At 33.7% G+C, this 18390-nt stretch overlaps 2 protein-coding genes across 4 annotated transcripts in view; one reads left to right on the top strand and one right to left on the bottom strand.

The window, feature by feature from the left end:
• Positions 1-18390, top strand: part of LOC132198439 (protein VAC14 homolog) — a 145766-nt gene that overhangs the window by 22521 nt on the left and 104855 nt on the right. The gene's annotated exons all lie outside the window — the stretch shown is intronic.
• Positions 1-18390, bottom strand: part of LOC132198438 (rap1 GTPase-activating protein 1) — a 225295-nt gene that overhangs the window by 124745 nt on the left and 82160 nt on the right. Inside the window, exon 1 of one of the 3 annotated variants that reach the window (XM_059622491.1) lies at positions 7128-7419. The exons of the other annotated variants lie outside the window; for them this stretch is intronic. Within the exon in view, the coding sequence (XP_059478474.1) occupies positions 7128-7267 (140 nt within the window). The 5' untranslated portion in view covers positions 7268-7419. Of the gene's footprint in view, positions 1-7127; positions 7420-18390 lie in introns of those variants that run through there. 3 annotated transcript variants of the gene reach the window in all.

Raw genomic sequence — 18390 nt, 5'->3', positions numbered from 1 at the left:
ATTCACCTTACACTCTCTAATTAACTTTTAATATTTTTTTTTCATTTTAATTTTAAATTGTTTTTTATCATGTTATGCATTATAAATTTAAATAACTCATAAATATTACATTATTTTTAAAGTAATTTTATATTTATGATTAAAATGATTTGTTTTCTTTGAACACAAATTTTTAAAGAAAAGAATCTATTTAAATCGCTTGTTCTGATTCTCAAATATTTATATGGTTTAAGAAATTGCAATTTGTTATTCAAACCTTGTGGCGGTATATAAATATAGATAAGCTATCAAAACGTGTGGACTATACTGCTTATTTAATATGAGAAATAAAATAATTTAAAGAAAATTAACAATGTGATTGGTTTATGCCTTAATTCCCAATGCGCAGCACAAAACACCCAACAAGACTTTAATCTTCAACGGCACTTGAGTTTAATGCACTCTTACATTGCTCACGCATATATCTGTCTCGTTGACTGACTTCTTGTCAAGAGAAAAAAAAGAGGTGCTTGTAAATAGCGTATGTGCTCGAGACTGAACTACTGACTGCACAGACGTGAAAGATTATTATTATTGTTTTGTCATAACACAAACATGCAAAAGGTAACAAACCTCTCACTTAGCGAATGTGAGCTTCATAAAAATGAAATGAAAAGTATATTTTTTTTTACCTGAATAAAATGAATGCATTTTTAATTGATTACTGTTTTATTCAGAAATAATATTTTCCCACGGAAATTTCTAATCGATGTCAAATAACAAGATGATTTAGGAGTTCCTTCAACCTGACATTCAAAACGTCGGCCTCATTATTCGTCAAAAGTTCTCCCATAGCCCATTTATAATTCTAATCCGACCTTTGGTGCCGTCTCTCTTTTCTCCTCTCAGGAGAGGACCTGGCTGAGTGTTAGGTGCATTCCACGTTAGAAAAATAGCGCATTAGTTCTGGTCCAACCACATGCCGCGAGTGATTCCCTCGCTCATTCTTCACTCGCATTGTGTTGGTCGGCGATGCGCCAATTTTTGTGTTCGTTTCATTAAAATTCTTATTATTTATAATGGTATACATCATCTGGCGCTTCTTCATAATCAACGTACCGGCATAACAAGCAATTAATCTCGCACGGCTTTTAGAAGAAAGAAAGCTCATCAGAGCGCGATTTGACGCGTTCTGTTTAAAAGAATTATTTCTTTTGGTAATTTCTGAGACGGAACTCATAGATCACAACACGTAGCAGTGATAGCTGTTTATTAAGGCACTTTTGTCAGTGAACAAAAAAATTTGTCCCCATTCCCACAAAAAGTACAGCTTTTACAATAATTTAGCCACGAAAATCTGCAATATTTCATGATTTAAAATAAAATTTAAATTTCATTTTGTCTTTTTTTTTAATAACATTTAATTAAATTTGAAATAATTCATAATTTTCATTATAACATACAAAAATTGACTAAAAATTAAAACAGTAATATTTTGTTGGATATTTTGATTCCTAAGTTTTGATTTCTCATTTATGAGAACCAAATTTTCTTTCGAAAATATTTCAGTAATGCACATGAATTACTAAAATTTCTATATTTATGTTCGCAAAATTTAAAAAAAAAATATAAATAAAAAATTTTGTTGTATTTTTTCTATTTTATATAAGAAAATACATTTTATTCAACAAAAGAATTACTTTCCTTGTGGAAGAACAAAGATCCTACTGACTGACTGGACTGAGCATTTTCGAGTGGGTTTTCACTGAAAGTCTGTGCGGAGCTTGTAAAAAAATGGCCACGTCGAATTGAATTGCTGTCGGTCGATCTTTTCGCTTGTCTAGCTGGCAGCCGCAGTCGAGCTCAATGACACGATTGAAAAATGTATACCCTCGCGATCCATCATCATCAAGTGGCGTCTTCGCTTCTCATTCATCATCCCCCGTGTTTTCTCTTTCTTTCTCGAGCTGATGCTAATATGTAAATTATGTGAACAAGTACCTCGAGTGGCCCAGTACGCGATCTCGAGAGATACATGCAGACGCAGACGATTATTACGAGCTTGTTCTTGCTCGGCGTGTGATGTGTCTGTGTAATAAATTCAGACTCACTCGCTATGTTCGCCTGCTCGACCAGGCATATATCATCATCAGACCATTTTCTTAACACCCCAGGTGATGGATTTGCCCCCAAGAAAGAAACAAAAGTTAGCATATTGTTGAAACAAAAAATGTTAATTTTTACTTACGTGTACAATTAGTTCAATGATATAATTTTGAAATTAAAAAAAAAAAAAAAATTATTAAATATTATTGTCTTTGCTAAGAAATTTATTGTTAACTATTCTCATTTCTCATGCAATTGGGTTTCTGAACAATGAAAGTTATTGAACGATTAATATTTTAGACAATCCTTAACCGCTAGACAATAATTAGCAATTTCTATTTGTTTTTAAGCCTCACAAAACTCATAGCAATTGTTGCATAAAAGGTACAAAATAATTTTGGCAAAATTTATCGCGTTTTGAATTCCATAAATATTTGATTCGCGTGAAACTGGGCCCAAAAGTTGTCAACATCAAGGGACCAAAAGTGCGTTCGCCGGGTACAATATTTATCCATGCAAATATGGAGGGAGTGGTGCGATGGTGCTCACGCATGTGACCAGAGCCGTCTTTTGTGAGAGTTAAGTATGCGCGAGAGTATGTGTACTGTGTCTCGTTATTTACGCCTTCAAATATGCATGAGTTGTGGCACGTGCTTTTCACGACTGACGAAATGCAAGACCGACTGACTCAGCCTTTTCAAAAGCACATTATATTATACTATACGTGCGCGCTCTGAAACTTGGGCCCCGACGTAACAACCCGTTATTGTCAACGACGCGCGATGTGTGCGTCTAGCGGAACTGCCGCTCCAACAGGCCGATGCGTAATGCGCTAACAATTTCACTCCAAATCACTGAAGGTATTTAACAAGGTAATTCTGGATGATTCAAAATTCAAAATAATTGGTTTTATATCCTTTTTAAAGAGAACAAAAATTTGAATTCATTTCTTATGCCCTAAAATGTTTTGTACCAAATTTTTATAATAACATTAAGTTTGTTTGCTCCATTATTTTTTCCAATTGAAAAGATTTCTATCCATTATAATGTTTTTCTTTTATTAGAAATTAAAATGATTTATGTTTTATGGTTGAATTTGTAAATCATTATTTTAAGATTTAAGGACAACTTTGGTGTATAGATTGAAAGTTCCATGTTTTGCGTAGTTTTGCGCATCTACAATGAATTAAATAATTGTAAATTAAATATATTTCAAACTGTTACAATTTTAGGTGTTTTGAGCTTGTGATGTCAATTTCTTCAAAATAATATCGAGTTTTTTTTATTGGTATGTTTTTCCGGCGCCAATTTGCAATTAAAAACTTCTAGTGCTTCTCAATTTCATAAAAGCGATGGGAGAATAAAGTATACGGTTACTGCTATTTCCACAGTTTGCAAAACATGTGAGCAGCTCCTGCTGGCTCCAAAGGTATCAGATTCAGTGTGTTGAGCAGAATTCATCATTCTATTTCAGTCTTGCTTTCAGAGAATTGGAACCCAGATCATTTTCTTTTATTTGATTGCTCCTGTTGAGGCTCAAAAAAATAATAAATTGATTTTAAAATTAAAAAAAAAAATTTGATGAAATAAAATCTGGATTCCTCGGCGGAGAAGGATTAAATTTTTTACCAAAGTAGTTAATTAACTAGGTGCTGATTAAGATAAATATTAGTTTTAACTAGCAGGGACGAGGAGTGAGGGTAAACTTTTTAACTCTCTCCAAACTTATAATAACACCTCACTTTTCTGTATGATTTAAGAGGAAATCTCATATTTGTTTTAAAAACACTTCACGGATTGCGAATCGCAAGCTTAGGTTTATCGGTCAGCAAAAGTGAGCCAGCCCAACCGCGGGCAGCAACAGTATTTGCGAAAATTCCATTTCAGCACGCGCTTCTCTTTCACTCACTCCGGTGTACACGGTCGGTCGGTCGGCGGTGCCAAAGTAATCCCATTTAATTAAAGTGTAATCTGTGCACTTACAACGCTGCCGCCATAAATCTGATTTGCTCAAAACAAACAACGCTCTCTGCGCTGAAAGACAAAAAGCATTGAGAAAATAAAAAGGGCTGCTCCTTTTGCCAGAGCGGAAATAATTGAAATATTCTTAATTGCTTTTCTTCCCACTGACGACGAGGGCCAGTTGGCCGCCGCCTTTTCTTTTTACTTCTTATACGTACGTTCTTTTTTCACTCTCCTTTTTAGCGTTCGCCAAAAAGTAATTGAGTTTTCTTCGCGGAATATAATTGAATCCTGGCGGCAAGATTTATTATTTGCAGAGAGGGCGGAAAGATTTTTCAACGCCAAATTAAACGAAATCGATTTCGGCCGAGACTGTTTATTGAGAAGTGGAGAGAAAAGTGCTCAACAAGCGAAACTCTCTCTAATGGGTGGCGCGCGTAATGAAATATGATTGCATTGCCCTCGGTGTTTCGACAAGGCTTTTGTGGTTTTATCAGCTGCACTTTCAGCTTTATTTGATTTTAAGAGGCACTCGGCACGTATTTTCATTTTTACTCAGCGCTAATGATCATTGCAGGATGTTTTCCAATGCTGATTGGATGTTGTGCAAGGTTTCACGCCACGCTTCATAGAACAATTATAAATTGTTCTGATCGAAATAGAAATATGTGTGTTTCTTTTTATAAGTTATTACCTATGGAATACTTTGGATTAAATTAAAAATTTTGCTAATTTTTAAATAGAAAAGATAAACAAAATCGCACAATATCAAAATATAACATGAATTTTGATATGATTTTTGTTTTAAGAAATAAACAATTTAGAGAAATGTTTGTGAAAATAAAAAATTATTAAATGTCCAGTAATTTCCGTTTTAAATTATTTTCAAGGGAAGGGTGTAGTAATGTATAAAACGCACACTGTCATAAGCAACTTAAAAATACATATTTAAATTTGTAAATTTAACAAATACAATGAAACGCCAAACGATAATTATATTTTTTTTTTATTGTAAAATTTACGCTTCTGCCTCACAATTCTATATTATTTCCTACCCAAAAATTGACTTTTCTTGATTATGTAAATTATCCAGTAGCAATAATTCAACAGTTTTAAAAAAAATAACTAACAGCAATTTTTTTCTATAAATAATATTTTTTTGGTACTAAATTTCTACCACAAAACTTGACGTGCAATTATGCGGAAATAATTTAATACAAGAATTGTTACTAAAATAAAAAATTTAGTATGAACTTTAGTGTTGCAGAGACAGTTTCACTAATTTATTTCATTTGTTGAAAAACTGATAATTATTATTTTTTCCATTTTTAAACATTCATAACAATCTGATACAATAATTGTGCTTTTTTGCTTCATATTTTAATTTTTTTTTTCTTCAAAAGCTTAAACTTCCTTGCCAGATATGTAATAATTAGATTTGATTAAACCATTTTCAATATCAGCTTGTTAGTAAACTCCAATATCACATATTATCACATTCCTATAAATATGCCCTTATCAAAACCAGATCCAGCCAATCGCCATGCATAGCAAAGATCTCAACTTCCTCTGGCAACTTCTGGGGAGAGTAAAAGTCATTTGTGATTAACTCTTGAACCAGGGCCGATTTCAACTTTGACCTTCAGCGAAGGACACAAACAATCACCACAATAAAAGCACGCAGTGGTCTCTATTTTCGAAATTATACGACCGACCCCCAGTTAAGTTAAGGCAGGGGCCTGTTCGACGCAGAGAGAGAAGAGATAACTCGTTCAATAAAAGTACCAGCACGCCAAACGCTCGTCATATTTTTATGCTGATGTTCACTCGAAGGAAGACATAATACAAAACATGCTCGTAATTTTTTTTCCATCCACGATGCAAAGGGGAGCAGAGACTGACTGAGTTATAACTTATAACAAGCGCTATTATCACACACATTAAACGTAAAATGCAGCTCTGTCTCGTGCGTACAATGATCTTTGTTGCTGTTCATGTTGAATTAGAAAAGTGAAATCCGTTTGGGTTCAAATTTCCGTTGTTACAATTTATTCGGGATGTTTAACATTCTCGTTAGAAATCTTGAATGAACATTCTAATCTCTTAACAAACTTGCAGGCTAGGAAATTTATATAAAACGCTTAAATTCATCATAAAGCCATTCGCGGGTTTTGATCATTTGGAAGATAAAAATCTAATTGAATTTTATTTATGAGAAAAAGGCATGTTTAGTATAGAATCTTAATTTAATTTAAAAATATTTGTCAGTGTGCATGTATTTTATTTGCGTAAATTGTGTGCGTATTAGAGTGTGTGAAGGGTATTGTGTGGGGTTGTGTCTTAAGGTATGTGTTTTTAAGTTTACGGCAGTCTCAAGGGTTTGATTTTTTATATCTTTTTCCGTGGTTTATCATGGTTTTCAGAACCTGAGCGAAATTAATCGCCCATAAAGACTTGAATTTTATTTAAGAAATAAATTCTTTACTAACCCAACAACTACTTTTTTCTTAGAAAAAAACTTCATCAATACATTTTAACTTCAGGAATGTATATTCCGTTCCATAACAAAAATATTTTTGTAGCATGAGTTTCAATAAATCCACAGAGATATCATTTCTAATAATTAAATTTTCGCTTGCTCTTTAGCTGCTAAAATTTAAATACTTCATGGGCTCTTACGGCATTGAGCGTACTACAGCAAATAAATTATTAATATATTAAAAATAAAAAAATACCCTTCTACTCGTACTAAGACACCTTTAGTGTCAAGGTAGCTGTCATTCAAAATGCTCTCATTGCGCAATTTATTTTCTTTCTAGAATAAAAGTTTTTGCAAAAATTATTATAGAAATCCATTAAAAGAATAGACACCTTCAACATTTTAACAATAAATTTAAAATAATTAACAAAATACAAATAAAACGTAAATATATAATTAAAATCATAAAATAAAAATAATTGAAGGTGGCACAAAATAATGTATAGTAAAAAATTTAGCATTATAATTTGTTTTATTAACTAATAAAAACATTTATGTTAAATATTATGATGTCAGGAAAATTTAATGATTGGAAACTAACCCTTGTTGACTGGCACCGGAAAAGGTGGACGATGATGAAGAGGTGGAGCCTGAGGTGTCTCTCCTCCTGGACACCTGCTTGTCCGCCTCATCCTCCTCGTCGTAGTTGGACATGTGCTCCAGCATGTGAATCTTGAGCATGGCGAAAAGAGCACCGCACGCACTACGCACCAAAATCCATTCAGCAGCGAGGAATTAAAACGAGAGCAGCGTCTGCTTTATGATGGGGTCGGCCGCTGACTGCCGAGTGAAACAAACCGCACACTGTGGCTGGCTGCCTATTGGGACCGACGGAGTGAACGGGCGCCGGCACACTGACTGCCGAGAGAGAAAAGCAGACAAGGAGTCTCGTTGAGGACGTTTGGAGCACCCGAGCCGAGCGAGCGAGCGAACGGGCCGGCGCACCAGACGCGCCCTTAAGGACAACGGAAGTCGGTCTTACTGCACGTCGAGAGGCTCACTTTCAAAAGCAAGAACAAAGCCGCTGGATCAAATTGTGTTCTGCCCTGTAGACGAAGAACGTCACCGGAAATATCGATTGGGGAAAAAGAGGCTTTTTTATTGAAAGATCAATTGCGAAAAAATTGACACAAACATTCAGAAGAACTGAAATATAAGATGAAAGATATTTATTTAGCGAATATTTTCTCTGATTAATTAACAGCATAGTTGCATGTCTTATTGATACAATGTAATTTAAAACAATTGAAAAACCATAACAGTAATTTGAGTAATTAGATATATCAAATATTTAAAAAATTACAATAAAAATGATGAAAATGAAACAAGAAACCTCAATCCAGCCAGCTCAGGTAATTTTAAATATTAGCATACTTCCAATTATTTCCACGTATACAAAAATTTAATTATTTATTTACCATAACCTGTAGCAAAAATAGAGAGACGCGTGATTTGTTCCGCATTGTTATAGTTTATTCATATAATTACATAAATAGATTTAAAAAGTTATATTTATAAATTTAATTTATTAAGAAACTAGAATTTTTAAATAAAAGAAAATATATTTAATACAAAAATACTTTCTTTACATATTAATATGTTATATTATAAGTTCAAAAATTATTGTATGTACTAAAGTTAATTTAAACACAGTTATTTTTAGACCAAATTTTGCCAAGCTTCTTCAAAGAACGATAAATATGGAACTCATTTTACAGGTCTCTTTGTTTTGGAATTGTTGATGGGTAGGAAATATTTCACGAAGTGAAATTCATTGAACAAATTTCACTAACAGACATCGGCTTTTTGATGCATTTAAATATAATCTCTTTCCTTGCTCGTGAATAATATTCCTTTTGTCTATTTTATTTCAATATCAGATAATTGGATTTTTTTCCAGCTAAATACTAAATAAATGCGGGTGCAAAATTAATTAAAATTAAATTTAAAATGTGGAAAAGGAAATTCAAATTTGTTTCGATATTTAAATTAATCAATTGTTCAATGCTATTTATAATTTTTTTTTTATTCCTACAACCATAATCTGTTTAAATTATTATTTAAAAAAAAAGTTAAAAATCACACTTTAACAAATAATCAAGTAATTTTTGAACTAGAAATATTTTGGCTTGAACGGTTTTCAAAGATTTCATCTGAAGAAGTAATTAAGCATCTGGCGCGTTTTATATTGTTCATTAACAGACTTCACGCATTTCTTTCTCTGCCTTTTGCTTAAAAGTCAAGAGCGGAAATTAAAGCGGAGAACAGATTGCGCCGGTTTTAATTTGCACTTGCAATGAATAATTCAGAGCACGCCGCGCTCATCCTTGGAGACGAGAAGTTTCTTCTTCACCAACTAGATGCTTCACTCCAGATGCAAGAGTCAATTGTTGTGAGGTGTCGGTGCGATATACATGTATAAATTGGATAGGCTTCTCTCGCCGAGACGACGGAATAATTAATTTTCAAAGAGAGTGCATTCGAATCAGCGGAAAAATCGCGACGGAACGGATGAAAGGACGACAAGATAATCAATTTCATTGTCTTTCGTGCTCCATAAAGTCTCGGCTAGTTAATCTTGGATGATCGCGTTTTCATCACATGCCAAGTTCAATAGACTTTCTCGCCAGGAGTTCAACGAATCCTACTTTTTACCCAAAGCGAAACCGTGAAAAATCACTGATAAAGAACGTCCTTTGAAAAATTTTAATTCACATTCCGTTCAAAAGTCGCACTAATTAACGAAAAGGAATCTTTGACACTGATGTGTGTCCCAACGTATCAATCTCTGCGATAGAAAATAATTACAGCAGATCTTCTCCAAAGTTTGGGAGTCACCGAAAGAAAACAGCTTGTCAAGCAAGTGTCAACAGCGATACATCAGTTGATCTTAAATTTTATCAAGCAGTCACAACCACTTTGAAGCGCGGCAGTCAACAAACTCTTAATCTTTCAGCAGCAGCAACTTCTCCTCTTTACAAAGCAGGTAAATATGGGAAAAGAGAAAAGCCAATTTGGTGATTTTATAAATAAAAAAACGTCAAAACTTAGAATCAGAATATAACAAGCTCATTACAAAAGTGTCAAAAGCAGATATGAAAATCTAAAAATGAAAAATTATTGATTCTATAAGAGACGAGGGATAATGGATTAGCATATATATTTTGTATTTGTGTTGTTAAAAAAAGTGATAAAGAACCAATTACTTTGTACAAAAAGCTCAATTATTTCCTGTGATTTTATTTTAATATTTTTCTTTTATTTGGAGAGATGCAGCGCAAAAAAATTTAAAATAGAAATATCAATTTTTTCCCTTAATGCGTGTCTCCTAACAATATAAATACTAAATATTAATTAAAACAATTCAAATTAATACAATCGGTATCTAAATTTGCATTGAGATAATATATAATATATTCAAAACCGTTTTGTAAGTCCTATAAATATAAATGTATGTTGAAAATTTACTCTTTTATTTCAAACAATTTTAATATTTATAAATTTTCTATTTACTTTAAAAACCAATACACCAGAGGAATGTAAGCAAAATAATTATGAAATTATATTTTTTTTTATCATATGACCTTTCCTTTAAGATATTGTTTGGCAACTGTGCTGGTGAATCTGAGAGTGGCAGTCTCGCACTTCACTCTCGGGAGTCCCTTAACCCCATTAGCAGGCGCGCGAACTTGGTGAATAATTTGCAGGTCGGCATTTGGAGGATGTGACAGGCGCAGCAAGGCGATAGCAACGAGAGTCGTGTTGTCGTCATAATCATCTCATCTGTCACATCATATGCTAATGGAGTCGGGCGCGCTTGATGCTGAGCAGATGCTTTTCTCTGCCGTGCATATGAGAACACAAACGAACGCAGCAGACAACACAGCGAGCGACGTTCCCACATACGCGCGGCTGGAAATGCTGATGGAGCTGTTTTGCACTTCGCCAGCTTAATTGCCGGCGCGTTGGATTATCACGTCGCTGCGTCAAAAGTGAATCTGGCCGAATTTGCATTAATTCCACCGCAGGGACTCAAAGCGAGATGATGTTTTTGACGCTCATTTACAATTGATGTGTAATTTATCGTTTAATGAGGACAAGGGACAAAAATTACAAATGGTTTTGAATTAAAATATTAAAATAATATCTTGATGATTTTTTTTTTAATAATACATTTTCGTAGAGGATTTTACATTAGTGCCAGCAGGTGTGACCCTTGACAATTAGTTAAGTTGATAGACCTGATCGATATTTTTTTTTTAATTTGTATTTTGCAAGTTCTTTTTTGATTTTATTGAATTTTCTGCTCAATATTAACACAACTTTAAATTTTTCACAGAGTTTATGATAAAAGAAATATTGAAATTATGCAATTTGAGCCAAAGAAAACAAATCATTATATAATACTGAGAACCACTCCCTTGTTACAAATAATTATTAGCATTAATTTTTTGCTGCCAATAACCCAAAATCACCATGACAACCCCCTTTGCTCAAAATTACAAAATTACGCAACATGAAATACTCAGAATCAATTTGCAATTTATAATTATCAACCATACCTCATTAATTCAGTTCATTTGCCTTTCCAGAATGCGCCAATAACCTCTCAAATTTTCCTCCTTTTTATCCTTTTCTATGGAAATTATTTGCATGCTTTTTGCACACTTTCCTTCCAAATAATCATTTACACAATTTATTTGGTTTCCTGCAGGCAACATAAAGGATAATTATATTTGCATGGCGTGCGTTCTCTCATCTTTCATTTCGGTTCCCATCGTCTGTTTTCTTTCATTCGCTCCACATGCACTCACTCTGTTATATAAATTCAAATTATCTCGCGTCGTCTCTTAATCGTGGCACTGAACGAACGAGCGAATAAGGGCCACTTTTGCTTTTAATCTAAATAACCATTGCGCGCCTTTGAGCTCTCAATTACAGCAGGCCTAATGATTCTGTGAGAGCGGCGAAAAGACGCACATGCGTGCGTGCACTTTTGGAAGAGAAAAAAAGAGTTAGTTATTGCTTGCCCCCGGCGGCGAGACTGTTTTACGAGGCCTGACCTCAGCTGAACGCACACGATAAACACGCTTGGTATTCATGAATGCTCTTCGCTCTGAATCATACACACGTACTTTTACTGCTGGCCGCGGGCCTAATCGCCTGACATTGCCACCTCTCGTGCAAGAAAGCGTTTATTAGTTTGAAAAAATCCAGTCTTTTAATTATTTTTTATAATAAGCAGTTTAAATTCACACGGCAATTGTAGAAACTAAAATTTTACAAAAATCGTTGTTACATCAACTGCAGTAGGATTGAAATTTTGGGGCTACTTGGTATTTTCTTTCAATTCTGTCATAACTCATAACTTGTTTTAGGTATTTAATTAAAATCCATACCCAAATTAACCATTTATACCTAATATTAAAATGCAACCTACTTGACACTGAAAATTATTATTATTATTTTTTTCATTATTTTTTCTCTTTTGTCAGGTTTAATTTAATGTGATTTTAAACTCCTTTTTATAACAAAATTTTTGTTCAGAAATCCTACTTTAATTAGAAATCACCTCTCATACTAAAATTATAAACTATTGATCGCTTTTATTTAAGAAAAAGATCAATTATTGATATTGTAAGTTCCTTTTCAATGCAACTTGAAATTGCGTACAAATTAGATAATTATTTAAATGAAAAATTTAAATTTGAATCGATTTTAATTCATTTTTGTCAATTATATAATTATTTTAAGTGCCTAATAAGGTTTTTTTACTGACTAAATGAATGACTGTGATGAAGCAATATTTGGCATTTAAAATTGAGCTAAGTACACAAAATTAATTTATTGCACCACAGAATAATTTGATTACTGGCTTCATATAAATTAAGTCTGATGAAAATATCAGGCAGTTTTTCCAAAACAAACTTTTGTCAGTTTGTGCAATCATGACGTATTTCGTTTTAATTTATGCCTATATTTAAATAACACAGGCTTGAAATTAAATACAGTGTAAAAGTGTATCCCTGCACGGAGAGTATGTGTTGAGTTACACAGAGGATCGACCAAGTAGCGTGACTAAAAAGACGGCGCCGTCGGGTCTATAATTGCCCCAGACAAAGACTATGTATGTAAAATATGTACAGCAAAGCAGCAGCTAGTCTGCCGAGTACTATTCATAATAAAAAAAATCTCTTTTACTTTTCAAAAAGTCTAGACTGCCGAGGATGTTTTCATTCCAAGCAGTGCTCGTAAGCTGTGGAATTTATAGACACCTCGTTTAAATTAAACCAAAATCCACGCACGAGCTATACATAAAAAATCTATACATTCTGTGATTCAAAACGTGAGCAGTGATTATCGCAATGGTCCACATCTGGCGGCGACAGCCTCTTGAGTAATTAGTTCATTTGCGGGCAACACGTGCACATCCTCGTGGCAAATTGAACAGTCAATGCTCGTGTCACCTGCGGGTGGTCTTTCCAGCTCTCTCTGCTGCAGATAAATCCCAAAGGGCCTTCAAAACACCACCCGTAGTTCACGTGGGTGGTGTGCGAGTCTAGAACTATTGTTGTTCAAATGCAGAGGGCTGCCTTTGCCACGAAACCTGATAAGGGTAGTTTTCACTTTCTGTTTATTCGGTCCACTTTAAACACTTGAGGGTGGTCTTGACAGCTTTTGTTATTAGTTTTAAGGTTAACTTGCTCAATTTCAATTTTGCAGAAGGTCGCACCAAGTGTTTTTATGGAACGCTTTGTTTTGAAAAATTTAATTGGAAAATGCTCATTACATCAAAAGAATCAAATAAAATAAGGAGGAAATGAAGATTAATTTTATAATTATCTGTAGTTCATAATATATTATACATGCTTACCTTGAGATTTATTACATAATATATTAGTTTTTATTTGGATTTCATTCCAATCTGTTCTGAAAGTAAAAATATGAAAATATTTTCTGAAATTTTTTTTATATAAAAAAAAATATATATATATATATATATATATATATATATATATATATATATATATATATATATATATATATATATATATATATATATATACTTTTATTCAACCTCAAACTTAAATTTATAAATAGCTTAAGTAAAAAATTTGTATAAAATATCAGTAAAATAATTTAATTCTTAAGTTTTAAATTGTAGTTTAAATTGGTGCAGCAACACATTTCAGTTTTATCGTTTTATCATCTCATCATCTGTATAAGAACACGCAAATCTTAAACGGGAGTCACACTTTTTGCCCTTGTGCCTTGCTCAAGTAGGGCAGGTAGGCAACCAGGCAGACGCGCAAGCGAGCGATCGTCAGGTGAAATGACTTTCTAACCGAATTACCTCGCAGCAGGGCGACCGACCGGCGGCACTATGCAAATCAGCTCGGCAATTACTGCTCGCCGAACAACTCTCCGCGCGGTGGCGACGCCGGTGAAATAATAATAATGAAAAAAGAAGACGAGAGCTTGCAGGGAAGCGTCCGACAAACTGCATTTTCATTATTGCGGCACGGAATTTAATTATACTCGAGACCTCAAGAGCAGCGTTTCAATTTAATGAGAGACGCAGCAAGAGCTTTTTAAAAGCATTTATTTGCATAATATAAGTTCTATAATATCAAATTTATAAAGCATTCACATTTTTATTAGTAATCAGGCGTTTGTTAACAATTATCAGAGTTAAGCTTAGATTTTTTGGTATTGAATTTTAACTTTGAGGCTGCTCGTTATATTTTATACCAAATTTATATTCCTTGGTGTGTAGTTACAGAAGATGTTCTTTTTTACACTATTGCAGCTATAATAAATAAGCTGAAATTATAAAAAAAATAACAGTTACACAAAATAAATATTTAAGAAACTTAATTGCAAAATTATTGTGATCTATCAAATATATTTATTTCCAATTTTAAGAAGTTTAATTGCTCTATTCTAAAAAAAAATGTTTTGGAATTATTTTATTATTATAATTTTTTTTGTCATGGAGAATTAATAAATACATTAATTTGGTATTTAAAAAACAAATAAGGTATTTAGCATGATTTGAGAAATTCAATTTTAGGTTACCCATTTGCTATCTTTCTGATTAAGTTTTTTTGGTTCTATTTCATTTTTATTCTAAAAGAAGCTGAGATTGTTAAATTTTTTTCTAAAGCTCCTTTTTTATTTTTGTTTTCACCATAAGTACGGCTTTTAGAAGTGCTCCCATCATCATGAAATGGGAGGGAGAAAAGGTAATAAATGATAAAATCACAGCGAGTGAGTTTTCGTGGTGAGGTTGACCAAAAAGTAAAATAATTGTGAATTTATAAAGAGCCACTGCATTGGAAAGTAACCACGTAACAAAAAAATTTGCCCCTGAAATGAATCATAAAACTTACTTAACGTTAGAGAAAATATATAAAGGAAGGAAGAAAAAAAAGTCAAATATATATGGTCACTCTTTCGCAAATGATTTCCATCGTTGGTTTTATTTTCCTCGGCTGACTTTTATGAATGCAAATAGGCAATCGGATTATTGCATGGCGGATCATTTGCATTTAAACGTATTATTCCGACCATACATTCAAAATGTCGATGGTTTGTTTGATCAAAGAGCTTATTTTTTATTTAAGGTGGGCATAAAAAATTTATCACCGTATGCTTGTATATATTTATTCTATTCCAAAAGGTCTATACTTTGTGAAATTCCTCTGCAGCCCGATCGAAACAGTGGAATTTCTTGAAGTGCTCTACTTGCCGCGCGTTTCTAGTTCATATTTTGCAATCGAGCGTTGATAAATATTCATGACGATTAATTACGCCTTGAATACCAAATGAGCTGTTGACGGACAATGAGGACTTTTCATATATAGCCGTTGGCCAACTAATCGATGACTAATTGATGGCTTTCTTTCTTTCCTTCTTATGTGTTATTTTCATTCTTGATTGCCTCAATCAGACGTGCGTTCTAAAAGTATTGTAAGTCGGGCTTCCCTTTTTGAATTTTATTACTGAATGGTGAGTTTGCTTGATAACAGAAACATTCGGATTTTATTGTGTGTTATGGAACAAGAGTGGAATTTTTATTGATCCGCCTTATTTCAATTTGTTTTTATTTTTATGATGTCCATTAAAAGACTTTTACTGTTACGGCTTTTTACTGGTGAGTGAAGAGACTCAATGCCTCCATGCAGAAGTCTGACAATGAATGTCCAATTTTTCATAATTGATTTTCGTGACTTGTCGGAGAAAAACAAAATGAATTCATGGATTTGTGATTTGTCCAATGTATAGAAAAAGAAAATTAATTATTATTATTTTGCTGTTATTTTTGTGTAATTAATGTTTAAACAAAAATAAATATATATTCTTCGTCATTATTTGCCTGTTTAAATGCTAAAAATATTTTATTTTTATTGTTTATTTCAATCTTTTAAAATGAGAAATTTCTGAAAAATAGTCGACAATAATCAATAAGTCTACTCTGGATCTATCAAAAATTTTGCAATTGAATAATGTGAGTTATTTAATTTGCTGATACATTACTATTTTACCTAAGGTACATTATTTTCAACTTCAAAGTGTTTCAAAGTATTTGTTAATGGCTAATGAATAAATCCGACCCCTGTTTGAAGTGAAAATTGCGATCGACGAAAGACCGTTCGTTACACAAGCGCGCATACCTGTGCGACAAAAGGGAATTACGGGTTTGATCTCAAAGGCATCACATGCAAATGCAGCCCCATTTCAAACATCAAAGGCGGGCGGGGTTGTTGCGCTGCAAGGCTGAAGGAAATTTGCGCAATCATCGTAGTCTCTGCTCATTCCGAATAAAAAAGCGATTCAATGTTTCTGATATGCACATGTGCAAAAAAGGGACCGGAAACGGGCGGCCGCTGGGAGACTGCGAGAGGAGCAGACGAAAGTCCATTTGATGCATTAATGTGCGGGGTTACCGTGAGTGTGTGTTATACAATTCTGAAAGGAGCGTATTGTTCGCATGCAAAAAGAGCGAGCCGTGTGTTTCTTTTTCACGTTGTGTGCCACTTTTTGCTGCTCCATTTAATGCACTCGCGCGTCACAGCAGAAAGAAAGAACAACCACCCCTGTATATGAAATTACGTACCGCGCCTCGTGATCCCACGGCGGCCTGCACGCACACGTGTTTTTTGTCGACACCCTTTTGTCATTGCGTGCGAGGAAAGTGCATCTTACCCAGGTGAAAAAGTGAAAAGTAATCTGATTACGTCGGAGGAAAAAAACTGGGCCCTGATACGTTTCATAAACAAATCTCTGAAAAGATTTTTAAACAAAAACAGCAAAACTTTTTGTCTCCTTAGTTACAAAAAAATCGGAATAAATTTTTAGTAAAATCTATCATTTTTTTTATGATTTTTTTCTATTATTACCGATGCAATTAGTCCCTCATTGTCAGTTGAGCCCACGAATCAGAATGTGTTAATTAAGAGCAGAGTGAATCGTCAAGTGTGTCACCCAGCGGCAGACTTGAATATAGACGCAGGGTGGGAGAGAGCCTTTGTAATAAGGATGTGTGTGTTGTGTGTTATGACGAGAGAGGCACATTCATTTATTATTTTCCCCGTTGCGAATTCATTGAATTCAGCCGCAACGACGGTGGTGCCTCACGGTCTCTCGTAACGAGCTTATTCCTGTCCCATATATATTCCGTTTCTTTGTGCCGGCGCAGCTCTTTGTCCCACTTTTGTTTTAGATTCTATGTGGAGCAGTCATCGACCAAATGAATACATAGAGATATACACGTGAGGGAAAAGAATATTAAAGGTGGATGAATTCAACGAACTTAATATGTGTCGTGTGATTTTAACAACTCTCCACTTAAAATAATTGCGTCCCTGAATACAAAAATTCTAAAAAAGTCCAGCAATCAGCAGGGTATTCAATTTTTTTAAGGCAATCAAAAGGAAGCAAAATGAAAAAAGAAAATGAATTGTAGAAATTTGGCAATTGATAATTCAAATAATAAATTTAAAATTCTAATGACTATTCAATTGCTTCTTTTTGAACTCTTTATAATAGATTGTAAAAAACTGCTAGTTAAAAAGTTAAACTTTGTGTCAAAAATGAAGTTATATTAATTGACACGTAAAAAGTGGAGCATACTTAATTGAAGATCCATTTATGTTAGTTATTTAATCAATAATTTGAATTTTTATCCTATTATATTACTTTCCACTCCGGTGCTATAAGTTTTCAAGCAACAAGGGACTGCATTCATCATCAATTTTTCGCTCCCTCGATCGTCTCGTCTCTCAATATTGCAGCATCAGCGAGTTGCGAAAGGACGTGCGCTTGGCGAAGGGCGATAAATAAAAACCCTATGTAGACATTTTGATATCGAAAGAAGTATAGCCAGCCCAGGGGATAGGTCAGTGCTGCATTTAACGCCGTCGGTCGTGCGTGTGTATGTGCGAGGCTGTGGTGCAATATTTCACCAGCTGGGGCTAGTGCATATCCTTGTTCCTCTCGGCGGCGCGAGGGGAATGCGAAAGAGCGTCAGGCCATATAGAAAGCGATTAATAAATAAATAATAATATAATAATTCTTGGAATTATTTTGCGTGGAAGTGGGAACGGCCTTAATTGCGAAATAATAGATTGCGCAAATGGCTTTGTCATAAAAAAATTAAATAATTTACCATTAATATTTTTTAGACAGTTGAAAACATTTTATTTATTGTGCTGAATTAAATTTTGTACCCATTGAGTATGAAAAATGATATATGTTGAAAACTAAAACCAATTAAAGAGGTGATTAACAATTCTTGCGAA

The sequence above is a fragment of the Neocloeon triangulifer genome, unplaced genomic scaffold, assembly GCF_031216515.1.
Source record: "Neocloeon triangulifer isolate White Clay Creek 2 clone unplaced genomic scaffold, ASM3121651v1 ptg000012l, whole genome shotgun sequence".
Lineage (NCBI taxonomy): Eukaryota > Metazoa > Arthropoda > Insecta > Ephemeroptera > Baetidae > Neocloeon > Neocloeon triangulifer.
This window is presented reverse-complemented; position numbering and strand designations above follow the sequence as displayed.